The 18,932-nt window shown below is 42.7% G+C and overlaps 2 protein-coding genes across 2 annotated transcripts; both read left to right on the top strand.

The window, feature by feature from the left end:
- The first annotated feature begins 12,309 nt into the window (after positions 1-12,309).
- On the top strand, positions 12,310-13,850 carry LOC6499551. The gene has a single exon (XM_001954362.4). The coding sequence runs from the start codon at positions 12,417-12,419 to the stop codon at positions 13,728-13,730; it is 1,314 nt and encodes a 437-aa protein (XP_001954398.1). The 5' UTR covers positions 12,310-12,416; the 3' UTR covers positions 13,731-13,850.
- A 4,045-nt stretch (positions 13,851-17,895) lies between these two features.
- On the top strand, positions 17,896-18,726 carry LOC6499552. Its single transcript, XM_001954361.4, has one exon. It carries the CDS (start codon positions 17,982-17,984, stop codon positions 18,636-18,638), a length of 657 nt encoding a protein of 218 aa, XP_001954397.1. The 5' UTR covers positions 17,896-17,981; the 3' UTR covers positions 18,639-18,726.
- Positions 18,727-18,932: the final 206 nt, after the last annotated feature.

The following is an 18,932-nucleotide window of genomic DNA, read 5'->3' as shown; positions in this document are numbered from 1 at the left end:
AGTGATTTATTTCGTAAATAAATAGAATTGCCAGCAGTTAAGCCAAGTTCAACTTTGCATGCGGCATGCAACACTCGGCAGAGACACGAGCTCCCCTGACACACTGAACCAACCGATCAAAAGCAAAACTGTCATGGCATTGGCCAAACGAATCTTTTCTCCGACAATTCTTGGCCAAATTTCACAATATTTTATAAGGTTTTTGAAGTACCAGTGTATTATATTGAGTTTCCTCGTTATTATTGTTTGATATTCATAGTGTGGGAATAATATCCATTCCAGCATCCGTATTAGACACATATCGGCTTTTAAAACCTGAAAATGTTAGTCCCTTGATTTTGGGGCCCTTGATTTTGGGGCGTGCCCTGTGGGAGATAGGCCACCCTAAGGTCGAAGGCCCCCAGTAGTCGGTAGCGAAGTGCTATTAATAAACCCGGCCATATCGCACTGTCTGCGACATTTGACTAATTGAAAAGCCCTGATATATTATGGTCGAATCAGCGAAAGTTGGCAGGGAGCAGCAGCGCGGAGGAAGTGCATCTGGCCTAATCAAAACTAATTCATCATGGCTGCTGCCGATGCATTAGCAGCCTCGCCGGCATAAGGGCACCAGACACTAGACACCAGGCACTGGGAACCATCTTCCCCAGCTGCAGGCAGCTACCTGGGCCGAAAGTATTCTCCGGTTTGCATATCTATGGCCACATATTTCATCGTCGTCGTTGTCATCGGTCGTTGTCTCTTCCGCGACTCCAGAGACTGGGACTTGTGTCGTCGGACGATGCACAGAAGCTTTCTTGGCCATAAAGAAACTAGATCAATTTAATTTGTTTTCGTTTTTGGTTCTTATTTTTCTCCTCTACACACTCACTCAGGCCTGTGCATTTTTGAGCCAACTCGCTGGAGAACCCGCCGACTGGGTTCGATCCACTTTGGAGACACTTTGCGGAAGCGTGCCACTTTGTCACAGAGCATTGTGCCGCGGGCGTTTTGCATTTGGCCAAAGGCGCCGCTGGACACTCGATACTGGACCAGTGGACCACTGGAGTCGAGAGCAGGCACCGCCCAACCAGAGTTGGCAACTTTTTAACAAGCCAAATGTTGAGTCTTTATAGGTATTGACTTTTAAAACCAATTTTCTAATTGTTCCTAATCAAATAAGATATAAAATATTAAGTATTCAAATTATCCTTTTAGGCTCCCAATAATATAAAAAGGTGTATATCTAAAAATAGCTAGAAAAATAGCTAAACCATCCCAGCATCACAGAGATCTCAGGAATTCCTAATTAATGCATCGGCCGTTCCTTGGGGTCCCGCCTGGCTTATCAGTGTTTGTAATTAGCGCATTTGCATTAAAAATAGCAATAATTTCCCATAAAAGAAATGCCCAACATCGATGTACATATATATTAGTGCATTCTTCTCCGATCTCCTCTATTTTTATTTCACATCGTCGTCCAGGAGTCTCTTCTCCTTTGGGTAATTATTGCAAAGTGACAGGAAGTGGCACAGAATTAAAATCGAGGCATTAAACAGATAGCTGACATATCGCCAGTCGCGTCGCAGACATCAATTAAATTTGTCTATGGTTTCAGCCTTCTACTTACCGGAGGAGCAGTACCTCCCCACCGATCTCCAGGCAATTACCAATACCTGAAGTGTAATTTTCTGGCATTAGAGATGGCTTATAAGGTTAGAAGCTTTTGAGGAAAAAAATTAAATTTATTTAAAGGGAAAAATTATAAAATATATTTATAGATTTGTATAAAAAATAGGTAACAGATAAATGTATATATAGTATTTGTTTTTTAAAAATATATTTTTTATTCATATGTATAGTTATAGCTTTAACTCCACTTGAATCTCTTAAGTGTATAGCCTCTCATATGTATACTTTCCCAACGATTGTCACGTGGAAATATCCTGCCGTATCTTTATATTCCAATTAATCTTAAATCTGGCTCTAGCAATTATGCTCGCTAATTAATGGGCTTTTAAACAAACTTGGCAACGCGTTCTGCTCACGTTTGAGCCAATTACCCGAGCTCAGACCACGCCCCCACCGCCCCTCAACTGGCCAGTGCAAGGCGTGCATTTATTGATTCACAATTAATGTTGATTATCGTGATTGCATAGACCAGACTCGCCACTCCGATCAAATGACACGCCCCGAATTTAGAGAATGCAGCTCATCTTCATCTTCGGATGCTTTCCCAATCGCCCGAATATTGATGATGAGCGTTTTGCCAGCTGGATTTTTCATTTTTTGGCCGCAACGATCGGAAATTCAGTAGCCGCTTCGACTGCCTAATAATGGCCCCCATTGCCAGAACCGATGAATTATTACGCTAACCACAAGCCATGTTAGCACAACTGGTCCAGAAGTCTATTATTATTTATGCGAAAGCCTGCCAACGGTTGATCGCTCAGATCGCACGGATCGCTGAATCGCCGGATCGAGCCACATCTATCTCCGAGCCCCAATTTCCGATCCCCGATCCCCCAAAGATCTACGGTCGACGATCAACAGCCGCCGTTAACTGAACTACGCGGCCATCAATCATGAAATTATTGCCGCAACATTTCCATGGATTTGCATTCAACGTCATAACGAAAATGGTGTATTAAAGTTAGGGGACCTTCAAGTGTTAATTATTAACTTATTTCATATTGAAGTAAATGGTTAACATATTACAATACTCTTTATAGATCTGTGATTTTGATTAAATTGATTTTCATCGTCCTTGTCGGAAATCATCTATTGCCTTCCTTGTGGCGAAGCCTTTGCTTCAAAATTAATTAATGGCTGGTTCAATTAAAATTGCAACATGCCGTTGAACAGAGCATTGGCGAATGTGTTGCAGGCCGCTGGCGGAGAAGTCCTTGTCCCTGTCCCTTTGGTTTTGGATTCTTCCATGTACATGTTGTAGCTACAACTTGCGTGCGTCGTTCCTTGATGAGCACCAGCAACATCAGCAGCAGTAGCATCAGCAACACTACTTGCCGCAACGGCAACAGCAGCAACATGTGTTGGTCACTGCTAATCTGGCTTGACTTTAACTCGAGCCACACACTCGGTGTGTGTCCTTAGGCAAATACACTTAAATTTTACTAACTTTTAGGTAAAATTTTACTAAATAATTTTTCAAAATAAAAATTGCTGTCTTTAGCACGGTTTAAAAAATTTAAATTATATTAAATTCTTATATTTATATCATATATTTGAAAATTCAAGATTTTCCAAGTGTACTTCGACAGAAAAAGTCCGACAATTCTCATGTGTAAAAATCAATTTAGTTTTTCCACCTGCATCTCCCCACCTTAGCCTATTTCCTCACGTCCTTGGCAGTTTGTGGCGAAAATGGAAAATTGCTGTTCAATTATTGGTTGCCATGTAAATTTGTTCCATGGCCCAGGTGACAAGAATTCTAATAACTTGCTTAGGCCGCCGCCAACAGCTGCTGCTGCCTGGCGTTTTCTCCTCCTTGTTGCCTGAATGTCTGAGAGCCGGCTACTTACCATACACTTATCTACCATTTAGGCAGAAATTTATTTTCGGCTCATGGTCTTGGTTTTTTTTTGTCTTTTTCTGATTCGACTAAAACCAATTAGTTAGTTAGGACCACACACGCGTCGGGGAATTAGCATTTCTTTACAAATTCCCCCAACGGTATTTAATGTAAGAGCTCGCAGATAACGAAACTCACTCTTCCCCCCACTTAGAGGTATTATCTGAAGAAATATAAATAAAAATAACTTGAGGTAATTATCACAACATACCAAAACAAAACGCAGTTCCCTCCTCGGGAAATTAGCATTTAAATTGTCGAGAGCTGAGAGTTCAGTTTCAACCATGGTTTAGATTCCGTGGGGTCTGGGTGTATTTATTGTCTCTGGGCTGATAAGAAGCCGAAAATGGTGCACTTATTGACAACTTTAACGAGTTGTCGACAAAAGCAGCCACGAATCGAAATCAAAGAGATTTCTTTACCGAATATGCATATAAATGTTTTTTGGGTCAAAAGCTACCAGCATAAACCAACCTGTCAGCTGGTTGAAACCCAAAAGCCTATTCCCAATTCGAATATGGGGGCGATCTTCAGACAAAAACGTCAAATAGTGAGCCACAAAATGATGCAAATTGATGGACAACTTAAAGAGCCAAAACAAAGGGAGCACAGACCACCCACTCCCTGCGAGCTAACAGACTTTGATTAACTGCCTTTCGTTTGGGACAAATTTCAAATTAAACGCTTCACTGGCCACTGGGAAAAACATACAACAAGATGAGAAATACCGAAATAAATGCAACAAGTGGACGTCAGAATTTATGATTCCATTGTCTTGGAGAATGATTTCCCTGAATATATATACCCATATTTAACGGTTCAATTGAGTTGTGCCGTGAGTAAGTATTTACCCTCTTCGGGCAACTGGGCATAACGACGAAATCAGCCAGGAATGGCCGTCTTAACTTGGCTGACAACATAAAAACTTTTATGCGCATTCCTTGACTTCAAGTTCAACTCCAACTCCGATTCCAGCGACAGCAGGGCTGAAAAAAAAACGTAAATAAAATAAAAAACATAAAAACAAAAACTAAAACCAAGCCAGAGTGAAGGAAAAAAATACGAAAAGATCAAAACATGACAATAAAAATCAGGACTCTGAAACGGGTCGGTCGGACTCTCTGGTCGGTCGTGTGCCTGTTTTAACGCCAAAAGTGTGACATATAATTTCGAAAATGACACGCGGCAACAAACACAACACACCAGCAACAACAAGAACAGCAAAAAGCCATAACAACAATTCAACAACCAGAATGTCACCAAAGCGAGACACGCAAAAAGGTCCAACTTTTAGGCCTACCGATGCGACAGAGCAACGGCTAAGACAAAGGGTCTGCGGGTCCGAGGATTTCCTACTGGGTTCCCGGGTTTCTGCCATCCATTGGTCTCAGGTCGAACTGATCATTTACTTTACGACTGCCGTGTGCCGATTTTTACCTTTTCTCTTATTTTGAATGGTGTTTCTTTAATTTTATGTCCATTTTAGACACGCATTTACAAATTCTTCTGTTTAATCAAAAGAGGGTTAACAAAGGATGTCTAACTTGAAGATATTTTAAAACAAATCATGACTTCTATTTAACTTTGGACTAACTATTCTATATTTTTCTGAAGACCTTCCTAGAGAAAATGTAAAATATTTTTAAAAATCAAAATTTACTCCAAAGATTGTCCCTTGCTTCCTTTTAAGCTGAGACCTCGTTCTTAACTAAAAGTCTTCTGTTTTCGATTACAACGCCCAGATAAGAGCTGTACCCTGCCATCGCGCTGGATCTGGAACGGGCCAAGCGGAAATAGAAAAAGGGTTTGGCCCAGCCATGTTGCTGCTGGAGCAACCGATGCTGATGCTGAAGCCGAGATGTTGATTTTGATGCTGATGTCGTTTCCTCTTCTGGTTCCTAAAGGAGTGACGCCGAAGGCAGTAACAGGCATCTGGCAACTGGAAGAGGAGGGAACACAGCGTTACGTTGGACATCCCGACACGTCACCAAAGCAAGCTACAAAATGGCTAAAATGCATTTGCAACGCTCCAATGCGTCTGCTTGTGCTTGGTTCTTTTTTTCCCATTTATTTTTTGCTTTTTAGCTTTCAGCCATTCCTCGTTTTAGCCCTTCAGCCAGACTGGGATCATTACTAGCGCAACGAAAGTAAGTTACTTGTGGGAGACACAGTACCAGGTCAACGGCCATGACTTACAGATCTACAAAGACATTAAAGCAGTAGGGATATCAAGTCAAAAATCTCAATATAATATCCTGACTCCGATTAGAAAATCAACTCTTTTATTTTATAAGATTAAAGATAAGTGCTGTTGGGAAATAATCATTTGAAACATCGCAAACAAAAATTAATTAAAAATACAACATTTTATAGCACCGTCTGCAGCCCTCATGGGGAGCAGTCTAGGGCAGCGACTACGTGGCCGAGATTATTTACATTTACACCTGTCCAGGCGTCGATATCAGGCCCTGACACTGCTCCACACTTGGCACGCTAATGAGGCCTTTAGGTCCGGGGCAGTTTGACATTTTGACCAGGCCGAAAACAGAGGTACTGGCCACGACCGGACCACCAGCCGTGTGCGATCATCTGTTGATTTCTTTTCGATGCTTTTCTCTCCTCCACGTCGATGGTTATCAGTTTTGGATTTTGTGGTCACTGGCCCGGAGATCTGATCAGTTCGGTTAGCTGTACCGTTCCAATCGATTCAATTAATGAAAATGAAAATCTCGGAGCAAGTCGCGACGTCTCTCCACAGATGCTTATCGCAAAAATGCCGAAAAACCGATCGATTAATGCAAATGCAAAGGGCCCCAGGCCCCGGGCAGAGGCAGAATAACTTACAATTATGCTAAAGTGTTGAAAACGATTTGATTGTTTGATTGGTCTTTGATTGTTTTAGTGGCGACGAAGATGCCACGACCCCTGTTGCCGGCTGATAAGCCCAGCCATTCGACTGAAATATTAATTTCTTTACACTTGTCTCGGAAAATAGGAATAAATTGGTTGCGGTCGATCTCATCGGAGCGGCTTGTTGGCCGGAAATGAAGCATTAATCGCCAAGATCTCTCAAGTCAACTGTACTCGGCTCAGCTCGGCTCAGTTCAGTTCACAATTTGTCAGGCCGAGAGCATCTATTCTCCATTCATGGATGCCATCGTATGTCTCTGAATGAAAATTGAAAAACCCACTGGGGATGAGGAGGAGGGCGGGTCAGCTCGAAGCCCTCGAAACAGGCCTTTGTTCGCGGTGCTTGTTTATAAATAGAAGTAAATTAATAACATAAGTACCTAATCCAATCAATCAAACTGGTAAATCACACAGCCAGTCTATAGAAACGCCAAACGCCAAAAGGCCCATAGGTAACTCAAACAGAAACAACAACTTGCGGCATCAGGGGGAACAACAGCCATGACAACAACAACTGTGACTGACTGACTACAAGATAAAAACATCAACGGCAACAGCCACAACAATCGCAACAACAAACCCATTCTGTCCGTAAAGTTTCAGCTGTAACAAAAATCGGATATGCCCATCCCTAAAAAGGCAACACAAATAAATATGAAAGGGAAAAGTCACATTAGTCTTGAGTCTTGAATACCCTTAATATGGACTTAGTCTTACAAAGCTTTAAAAATGTGATTTTCAAAAGCTAAACTATCGGAATCACAAAACATGTTGGGGGAAGTGAAATAGAATTAATGGATAAAGATTTAACTTTGAAGTCAGAACTTTATAACATTCTTTAGAAAGAAAACTTCAGATCCTAAAGTCTTATGGCACCACTTGTTTAAAGTCTTATAAACCTCTTTTGATTCATAGTAGGGGCCAACAATGAACTCCTTGAAAGGGTATTGGAAATTAAGAATATTTTTACTGGCAGATAAGTTTTATATACCCTATTTTCCTCCCCCTCGGATTTCTCCAGTGCCCCGTAATGCTTTCTATAGAATATCTATAGAGGCATGTTGAGTTGAGGCTGATGCTGAGATGCTGTCGCCCGGCGACATTGCGGAACTGTAGCCGACATTCAGTCTTTGGGTCTTCGGTCGTGGGTTTTTTTCTTATTTTTTTTACCCCCAATCATCCCCCCGATCGGGCCATAGAGGTCCGATTGCTTTCGTTGGGTTCTTCAGTCCAGTTCTTCAGTCAGACCAGCCAGATCTCTCAGAGGCTGCTGATGTTGCTGCTGCCTCACATTCGCACCCGCAGCTCCAGTCGTTCACCCGCCGCCCCAGTCCGGCCAATCCTTTTTTTCTCTTGGCTTGGGCTTAGCTCGAGTTGGGGGCTCCGGGTCCCTCGCTGTGGCTCTTTTTATGAATATGAATGGCTTAGCACGCGCCTTTTAAGCCACCAGCTGAGATGACTTGTGGCTTTTCAATTTCTCGTTGTTGCGTTTTGCTCTTTTGCTTGTCGGTCGCCAGTGCTTGGCCCTCTTGTGCAAACGTCTCCGTATTGATCATTTTATTTTCGACGTCGTGTTTCTTTTCTTTCTTATTTTTTTGTGAATTATTGAGTACTTGACGGTCTGTGGGTCTCCGTCTGTCTCCGTCTGTCTGTGGTTCTGAATCAGGTCTATCCTCGGCTTAATGACTGAGCGCAATTTCTTGGCTTATACTTTTTTTGTCTTAGCCATCAGCTAACGGATAAGTTAACCAAATAAGCAGCAATAGGGTATCCAGGAGCTCCAGTCACTGTACTGAACTATACCACTCTGCAATTGCCTTTGACAATATCGGTTGTGATGTGCGCCGGAAATGAGTAATCAAGATTATGCGATATTAGCAAAAATAGATTTTCGATTTCGGTGCACAAGCATTGATTGATGAGGTGAGACAGCAGCCTCCGCGCGATTGGGCCCAAAGATTTCCTCTTTAAATTTGAAGTTTGTTTTCGAAATCCGATTCATCGCTGCTGCTCATACATAACTCCTTCTGTACAAGTCATTGAGGTATTTTTCGGAATGCAATTAATGGGCTGAGTTATGAAGCATTTCGAGCAGGTGAAATGGAAGACAGTATAATCGGGCCAGATTTATGCAGCTCTGGTAGCCCAACTGCACCTTGTCACACAAACACACACTGGCCATGGAAAATCTGGGAGTATCGCTTACCCATATCGGTTTTCCACCAACAGAACCAACTGCACCAAACTGGGCCGCAAAATGAACTTAATCAAGTAATGACCGGGTTGATGAGGAGCGGCCGGGCCGCATTTCTTCTGCCGTTCTTCGACGGTAACACGAGTAATACATACAACAGATACAGATCAGTAGCTAGACAATAAAACCAAAGCCCAGACATGGCTTGGCCCATTGCCATTAAAACCGACTCTCCGACTCCAAGACCAAGACCCTTTCCCGCCGCAGCCCTTCTAATTGGCGCGTCCCTCATGAACAAAAAAAAAAAAAATGCCCGCTCTCAAAGTGGGGCATAAAACTCAACATTTTATGTAATGTGTTCATTAGAGACGATAGCCATAGCCCGTCCCTTCGGCTCCGGCCTGAATAATTGATCCAATAACACAGCGTGCCGTTGATTTTTTACAATCCGGCGATAAAGTTTACTATCACTGATCGATATTATCGCAAAATAGTTATTAATTGTGGCGTCTACCCGAGAATTGGCCCGAGACACTTCCTTTGTCTTCCTGAAATCCATTTTATGCCCATGCGAATTACCTTAATTCCTTAATTTGCATATTAAAAATCGGAATTTTTATTTTTTTGGATCTATATAGGGACGGCGACACGAAAACGTTTTTCTGGTATTTTGTCTAGATCTCCTCCCAAAAAAAGTAAAAAATTAACAATACAGATCCATCTGTATTGAAAAACCTTTGGACATGGCCCATAAAAATGTTGGAACCATCAAAATGGTAAACGCTACACAATGGACTTTTCGAAAGGCATCTCGACCATTTGACGATGTCTTTATTTTAATTGTCTAACCAATCCAAGTCAGAAGGGACTACAGGGTATAATGAACCAAAATATGCCGAAGAAATCAAAACTATAAACATAATTTTAAAAAATTGTTCAAGAATTTTCTCCAATATTAAGTATACGTAAATATTAAGTATACGTAATTAATTATTCCAGGGTACTTTGGTATGGGCCATTACAACATTTTCTAGATCCCATTCCTCCCGCATTTCTTTTTCCCCAAATTAGTTTTGAAATAGTTATAAACTTGATTGCAGTTTTAAGGTGTAAATGGCAATTAGCCTGATGAGCGTGGCCCAATGGGGGTAAATTATAAGGGAGAACTGGAGTTGGCGTGCCTGTCTTCCAGGGCAACATTGTCACCTGGCTTAAGGCCTGTCATCTGGGCTGACAGTTCGACGCAAATGCCACACGCACGCCCAGCCAATCCCAATTGCCTTCTGTGGCCCGATCGGGTCCGGTTTTTAATATTCCTGGGCTTCCTAGTCCTGTCTTCTTCCACACACTTACCCATAAAATCGTGAAGCGATGCGCTTACAGTTGCTATCATTATTATTACTATTATTGAATGTTGCTGGCGCATAACATAAAGTAACCAAGTGAATGACTGATCGTTAAGAGGCCAACAAAATGTTAGTCCATTCGCGTTTTCCGATTCAATTGGCGCTCATAATCTGGGATAACATTCCGTAAGCCTCTTTTAAGTTCCTGCCGCATAAATACGTTGTTTATATAATTCAAATGGGGTTCATAAATCAAAACCAACGAGGGACAGGAGGATGTAGGATAAAGTTATAAGATCCAACGTGATTGATAAAATGTTAGTCATTTCAAGTTAAAATATAAAGAGTATATTTCGGTTAAAAAGTAAACTCTTACGTTCATGGCCCTAAAATGTAAAGAGTTTCTAGAGACCTCTCCATTCATTTAATAAATCAAAGAGCTGCCATTCAACGGAATTCAGGCTGCAAATTAAATTCCTTGCTCACCAGAGACCTCCCATTTGTCCAACCCGGCCAAGACCCATCTTCTCATCGGGCCGACAGTAGCTCAAGCCGAGACTGAATGCAGGTGGCAGAGCCCTGGGGGCCGTCAAATTACCAACGTTGGCCGAACAAGCCATGGCCCTGCTAATAAAGCCGTAAAATTAAACGCCAACAGGCCGAGAAAATGGCAAGACGGTCGAGTCGACCAACTCGAGAGGCAGTGATAAACGCCCAGAGATGTTTTGAATTGTTTATTCGCGTGCAAATAATTGCAGTCACTCGGCGGTCCCCGGTCTTTGTTGGCCAATTGACTGCGCATTGTAATCAGATGTTTTCAGTCATCCTCCAAGGCCCCCTCTTGGCCACATTACAGACAGCTCCCGGTGTTTCGGGGCGTGGAGGCGTCAATTGGCCGGGCTAATGAGCCGCTAATGAGAAAGCATCGCTGCAGGTCCCGGCGATCAAAGGGAATTGCACCTGACTAACTTGCGATGGCTGAACCCATTTAATCCTCACGGCTGATCATATCTCACGGCTGATCACAATCGGATGTGGAGAAATCTAGTTGGAGGGGCGTTGCTGAGAAAAAATAATTAAAATATTTACCCATGTGCCCCAGCTAGCAAACCGAATTTCGAGGCATTTAAACGGGTTGCGGCCAAAACCAAATGTAAACGCCCCAAATGCGGGCAGGCACAATTTGTATCTGTGTATCTACAGTTGTATATCTGCAGTTGTATCTCTGCCTCTGGGCCCACCCGACAAGGCCATAAACGTTTTCTGCCATTCAAGCCAGGCTAAAGCTAGTAAATGAACGAAGAAATAAAATGTTAAGCACTCGCTGATTGGGCCCAGTGGAGTGAGATATACATAAATGCTGTAAAGTTCCGGGCGATTTTGTATTTGTGGTATTGGTTCAAAAATGTTAACTATTAGAAACTAAAAAGTAAAGTGAGGTAAATTTTATAATCCTTAAAACATGATACTAAAATGGAAAACTTTGTAGCCTGGATGCCTTCCCCAAATCTAATCACATCCACATCTGGGGTGGGGTTTGAGAAACCACCCAACGGCAAGATATTTTTTTGTTTCGCCTCCTCGAATACGTCCAAACTGTCAGAAATTGCAGGAGTTGCAGCGGTTGTCGACAACAGCTAGAAACTAAAAAACAAAAACGTGGAAACAAATTTAATTAACTTGCATTGGAGCTGTTGAAAAATATTAATAAAACATTTCAATTTTCGTATTTTCGTCCGCCAAACGCAGACGCACACTTTTAACGAGTTTGTCTCTGCCTTTTCATAGTTTTCTTTTCCGATTCGATTGTAGAACTCGTTTTGGGTCGCCGGTTTCGGTTTCGGACTGGCAATCGCTTAATTGATGCCAGAGCAAAATGTTTTGGAAACAAAAGCCGAGATATGGGCAGGCAAGTGCCATAAATAAGCTCCCCAAACAACTCATCGGCTCATTAGCGGAGGGCTACGGTCATCTGCATGGAGGAGATGCCGCCTTAGTCGCCCCACCAGACCCATCAGCCCCACCCGCTCCAGACACCCCAGGCATTAGGAAAAACTCACCTGGATTGGATGATTGGAGTGACCGAGTGTCCCCGTCGATCAGGTCTCGGCACCATGCCTGGGCCCATAAAACAAAATCAGTTTGAAATGAAAACATATCCATGGCTCGTTAGCATCCGATCCCAGCAGGGTGGTAGCAGTGCCACAAGTGTTATGTGGAAAGTGGTGCATGAAAATATTTTCCAACGATTATGACTGGCAAGATTGTTGTATAATAGGAGAAATTATTCGCAAGGTATTCGTTGACTTTAACACTCAGTAGGCAGAGAATAAATAGGATAGAATTTTTAGGATAAATAAGTAGAAAATTGTAATTAATTTTTAAAACAAAAAACATGTCAAATCGCGGAAAGAAGGGGAAATCAAGGAGCAAGGAATTTGAGTTAAACAGCAGCGATTCAGAGACCGACAAGTATGATACCATTTTGGTGGGCAACATCCTGAAGAAACTGACAATCCAAGAACAGGCGTTCATCACCCAGAAGTACAAGAAGGTACCAAAAAGTCTTATAGCACTGTGGAAGAAGATCTATTCGCGTTTGGAATTGGGAAAAATGCAGTGGCAGTTGAGGGGCGAGAATTTGCATTGCTTTCTGAAACTAATGCGAGTCCACTTCCAGAGTGTCCAGTTTCGCTGCGAACAGTTGCAGGAGGAGCTGAATATCCTGGAAAAGGCAGGGATTGAAGAGTTGCCCAAAGTCTCGTCCTGTGTTATCTACCGGGGCAATAACGTAGAGTGGGAAAAAAATGCCAATTTTCAACAATGGCCTTTCCACGCCTTGCCCAAGCTGTTGATAAACTTGAGAGACCTGGAGATATTTTCTCCGATTTATGCATGCTTCATAGATCAGTTTAAAAAACTTGAAACCCTCAAAATCCATGAAGGCATATCCAAATCAGCCGTGAAGGCTATAATGGAGAGCGATCTTCCGCTTCAGACATTGCACTTTTACAGCAAAAGGCTTCACATACTTAGGGGCATTTCCAATCGCACGCGTCTTGAGAACTTAATGTTGAATGTGAATACATTTCAAAAGAGTCGCGAAGAAATTGTACAGCTACCCAACTTGCTGGATATTCAAATTTACGACACCACGGATCCTGAGGAAACACTCCAGGCTTTAATATTTATGGTCGATCGCAGCAACATTATCATGAAGAGGTTCAGGCTCAATTGTGGCTTTATGTTCCACAGTGAGGGTCTAAAACAGTTGAACTTGAAAAAATGCTCCGCCTTACATGAATTGCATCTGGTGAACTGTCAGTTCGACTACGAGGACATGGCCAAACTAAACCTACCAGTCTCCCAATCCTATGCCGCCTTTTTCAACTGTCCAGATCTCACCGATATCCAACTATTGGATTTTTATAAAAGTTGCCCCAATTTGAAACAATTTATACTCGGGAGTTGTCCCCAGCTGACGGGAGAACTACTGCATAATATTTTCAAGGTCAGGTGCGACGAAAACTATAAGCAGGCTTTCACATTCATGATCGATGACTGCCCAATACTTTTGAACTCATATCAAGAGAATGAAAAGTATTGGGAGCGTAAAACATCAGTTTTGAAAGTGGAATTCCTTAGAGCGGACGTGGCACCTGCACACTATGTACATTTTTATTTTCACAAATATAATCCAGAGTCATAGACCCCAGCCTAATATTGTACAAGGCTTACAACTTCCATGGTAAATTTCTAAAGAAGTTATTATTAAAATATGACATTTATTTATTAAATAAATTACGAAAAAATTTGATTGTGTCTGAAAGGTTTATTCTTTTATTTGAACAGGTGATCCAGTAATCCTAGGGTAGCTAGGAGATCCAAGTATTCTTCACATAAAGAAGAAGCCAAGCCATGGATTCGGCTGTAATTAATCTTAAGACTATCAGGTGCCATCGAACCAGTCTGAACGGACTTCTCTTCTTGCTAATTGGCCGCCTGCCATGTGGCGATTTGTCATAGTCACCGACTCCACCACGCATGCGCCACGCATGTGGCAGCCTCACTTGACTCTTCCCTCCACGCCCCATCGATTGGCAAAGCCACACGCAACAGCTACACGATTTTCAACAACAAAATTTGTCATATGTGACGATGGCCAGTCGGCCAGTTGGCTTGGCTTGGCTTTTCTCAACTCCCCTCGATTTTTCCACAGCTTAGTGCGTTTCGGCGGGGCTCTGGGCCATTTTGTCGGCGGCGGCGACCACCGTTGTGGAATGCAAACAAATTTGTGAACATGACGCAGTTTACAGCTCCACGGCTGCCCGGCCCACCCATTGTTATAATTATTGGGCGCCCATGTGCAAGTGACAATTTAGCTCTGGTTCTCCGCATTTGGCATTTGTGGAGCAATTCGACTGGCGATGCCAAACCGTAAACATGCAACATGTGTTGAAAGTTTGTCAGGACAATTGTTTTTAAGCCTGCTACTTATCTGAGAGTTTCCATACCAAGATCTGCAATAAATTGTTCAAATCTAGGTATTCCTATAAGACTAAATCGCAGGGTTGTGCTTGGATATAGAATAAATAAGCTGATCCTAGAGATCTAAAATCTATTCTTTAAAAAACCATATAACTTTGGTATTCTTGAGAATTCTTGAGTAAAGAAATGCTTTCCTTTATACCAACCAACTGTATAAAATTTCACCCATCAAACTCTATTAGAAATCACATACCTCGAGAGCTTAATAACTTTAGCGACCTCTGTCTGCCCTCAGCCCTCGATCCGTTCAGATTGAAGTTTTCTTGACTCTTTCTGGTTCCCCGATCTCGGCCACTAATTCGTTTTCACACTTTTCATGCATCGGACAGGTCGAAATGGCTGGCGGCGTATTGGCAGCGCCTAATTTCATGCGCCACGTCTTAGATCCCCACGTCTTGGTCCTCCCTCGCCTGCCCCGCTTCCAGGCGGCTAATATTTATATTTGCCCTGCATTTCTCACTCTCCTGCGATTGCTGGCGATTTGATAAGCAAATGGAAATGCAGAGCCGGAGAAAGAGCAGCGCCGAGGCAGATGGAGGCCAGGCCAGTCAGACGATGGCGGCGAAAGGTGCAAATAAATAATTTGCAGTAGCCAGGCGGCCGGGCTGGCCACTCGACGACCCACTGTTGGCCTGCCCCACACTCTAGCGGGCTTATAGCCGAGTTCCAGCGACCGAAAGCGACGGCCAGACAAATATTTTATTGCAAATTTGCTGATATTGGACGACAGGCGGCCACTGGAGCAGTTTGTACTGCTGCGCTGCTTATTCTGCTGCTGCTGCTGCTGCTACTCCAGTTGTCCGGCTGTTTTGCATATTAAATTTATTTTATTGAATATAGACAAAGATTTAGTTTGATATGCGAGGAGGGATCTATAAGTTGTGCCCTCTCCAAGAAGATTTTATATAATTTTAAATAGAAAAAATAACACTGACTCCTCTACTAAAAATTATTTGAAATTAAATTGTTTTTCAAGAAAGTTTGTAAAGAACAAGTTTAAAATAATTGTACCTTTAATTTTTAAATAATTAATAAATTTAATATAAATCTTAAAAACTTTTTATCTCAAACATCTTAAAAACTATCTATCCATTTATTATATTTACCATTCAATTACTAACATTTTCTCCCATGATATTTCAAGAATTTTCCCCCTGCTAGGTTACTTTTCCTATCGACCCTCTTACTGACCAGCACTCGCAGATTTCCAGCTCATTGTGGTGCTGATCCCCCCCTTCAAACCGCACCACCCCTTCGCTCCGGCCCGCAGGGTGGCGCATAATTGCCATCGGACGCCATGGAAGGAGGCCCAGCGGGCGATGAATTATTAATTGCCGTTGATTTGCATTGAGATTTGCTCGGTCCGGGATCATTACCGGGACCAGCAATCTCGGCCGGCAATGGTCCGCGTAGTGTAAACATAATAATCAACGGGCATTATATGCCGATATATGGCGATCAGCAGAATGCGCTTTTGCAAAAATGGCCGCCGGTCACCGCGGCCCCCAATTGACACCTGAGCGGTGGAGTTGCCTATTATTGCTATTATTGTTCCCGCTCCGATATCCGTCCCTGGCCATAGAAGCCACCGCTGTAATTGTTATTTATGCACTTGCATTTAGCCGCGTGTAATGGCATGTGGCTGCTATGCCATGCCCCCTGGGATGGGCGTATATCTGGCAATTTGCACTGCCCCAGTAGTGCTCTCAGTAGGATTACATAAGCGCTTGGCCAGCTTAATTGTGGAGGGAAGTGAATACAATGATGCCCAATATCCAGGGAGTATCTCTGCCACTGCCATGTTATTAAATCTAATATGATTTCTCATACTTCCTTGAGTCCAACTTCTTGGGAACTAAAAAATAAAATATAAAATATAAATATTTTTTAGTTTTATTTTCAATAATTAATCAATAAAATTAAAAACAAATAGTACTCTCATTGGATGTCAAAAATTCATACATATACACTGACACTCTCACACACATAGGCGGGAATGGCGAATTTCAAGATGGCCGCCGGACGGAAATGACAGGCGGGGAGAAACAACTGATAAGTAAATAAACCGCCTAGGCTTGGGCAGGGCACACGCGCTTAAGATGAACTTGAGCCAACAAAGTCGCAAAACAAAAGACTCGAGGATGATGCCGCGCTGACTACTGTGCGATCCCTGGAATTTCGAGCGGGGCTTAAAAACACAGCCAGCCGCGCTTTTGTTGCACTTCAGTTCGGTGTTAAAGCGGTGTGTTGGCTTGTCAAAATTGCACCACTACCATGTCCCTTCCCTGCGAGCCTCTTCCGACATCGTCTTTGCTTTTTTTTTTTGTTTATTTGTTAAGAAGCCACAAGAGATGACGCAGTCGAAATGGCCAAATGAATTAACCCTTTTACTTTGGCCACAACCACACACACACACACACATCCTACTGGCATGTAATACGGTGGCAACAACAACAATAGAGGCCAGAGATTTGTTTCCTTTTTTTCATCCTCTTCTTCTTCAGCTTCCTTGGCGATTGTTGTTGTGTCTTTTTGGCCAGAAAACAAATTGAAGTACACCAATCCGAAAATATTTGAGCCAAGGAAGGTTCTGAGAGGATCCATTTAATTTAATAAATTCTAAGAAGTCTTTAATATTATAAACTGAGTCTAATGAGGATATTGATTAAACTTTAGTCCATGATCAAAATTAAATATTTTTATTTAAAAGAGTCTACTAACATTTTGGCCCTGCTGTTGGCGGTCGTGTGTTCAGTGAACACACATTTATTTAAATGCTTACCGCTCTGACTACGACTCCGACTCCGACTACCAGGTCTCGCACTTGAGATGAAGCACGGTGGAGAATTGCGCGTAAATTCGTTGCGGTCTCGCGTCATCAACGTAATCGCCGTCAACAGCAGTCAACAGCATCAAACTGGCAGGCAAACGTTGCTACTGTTTCCAGCAGCCGCGCAGAGCCGCCAGGAGACAGACGCAGTCCGTCCAGTCCAAGAAGCAACAGAAGCAGCAGCAGTAGATGTGAAGTGGTTTTTTTTTATGATGAGCCCCAGCCAGCCCCAGCCAAGCAGCACTTTCCAACCGAGAGGACCGGAGCCACAACAAAAGCGTGTCGTGGCCGGCAATGACAAGTATTTGTTCTCATACATATCTGCACCTGGATACAGATTTTAGGTATTTACCTAAATAAATATTTTTTTGTCGGGTCTCATGGCCAATTTGAATACACTAACTTGGTCAAAAATGATTAAAATTTAATGAAAATTTAACAAAATATAATATTTTTCAGATGAAACACTAAATTTCAGATTGGAACCATATAGTAACCTTTTTAATAAACAAAGTTGACATTTAATATTTCATTTCTTTAGTTATTTTTTTATTTTGAAACAAAAACATATTTTGAGACAAAATGAGGAGCTACTTGTGCCAAATGCGACCGGTTCTGTTCTTATTTTATTTCGTGGAGATCTTGGTCAATATGTTCCTGATGTATTTCCACCTGACGGGGTTTATTTTCATGAAGCTGGACTTTCTGCCGCTGACCGACGAGCTGAGCCACTTCTTCTATCTGACATGCTTCTACGTCTTCACCGTACTGACCATGTTCGCGAGCGTCAACATGTGCACCGGCAACAGCACCCGGATCCTGGAGGAAGTAATCCGGCCCATGGCTGGGTTTGTAGTCTACACATTCTGTTCCCTGCTCACACTGTCCGATGCGGAATCGGACTTTTACATCATGCACTCCCACCAGACCAAGCAGCATCTGAATCTGCCGGAGGCGCCACTGCATCCCTTTTTAAGCCACATGCGGAGCCAGGCAACGGCCACTTTGGTGTGCAGTGTTATATACTTGCTCCATGGCCTCATTGCCTTGGATGTCCTGCTCTCGAATGAGGATTCTGACAGCGAACGGGAGTCTTCCTCCGATCCGTCGGAAGATTTTATTGCCCAGACGGACTACGTGCCAGTGCGCCTCTACGTGCTGGGTGGAGGGATTCAGGAGTGGCTCGAGAACTTTGAGTGGTTTCGCGATTTCATTAGCCGAAAGAATCTCACAGTTTAATCATTTTTATGAACCTTTTAAGTGATGGCCGGGATGGTCGTTTTTGTTGCCTACTTTCCGTATAAAAATATATACCTTCCTCTATTAACTCTTAGTGCTGGTAGCCAGGCTAAAATATTGGCATATGCTTTTTTTATCGGGAATATAATGGAGCTTCCCCATCGAGGCTCTTATGACGTCAGTGGGAAGCAACAGTTAGGGGCTGCAACGGGACAAAGCTCATTGACGCCAATATGTCAACGATAAGCAGCTGGAGCCGCAACCATGTCTGTATCTGTATCTGTATCTGTGTCT

This window comes from Drosophila ananassae, chromosome 2L, assembly GCF_017639315.1.
Source record: "Drosophila ananassae strain 14024-0371.13 chromosome 2L, ASM1763931v2, whole genome shotgun sequence".
NCBI classification, from domain to species: domain Eukaryota; kingdom Metazoa; phylum Arthropoda; class Insecta; order Diptera; family Drosophilidae; genus Drosophila; species Drosophila ananassae.
Note: the sequence above shows the minus strand (reverse complement) of the source record. Positions and strands in the feature narration are given on the sequence as shown.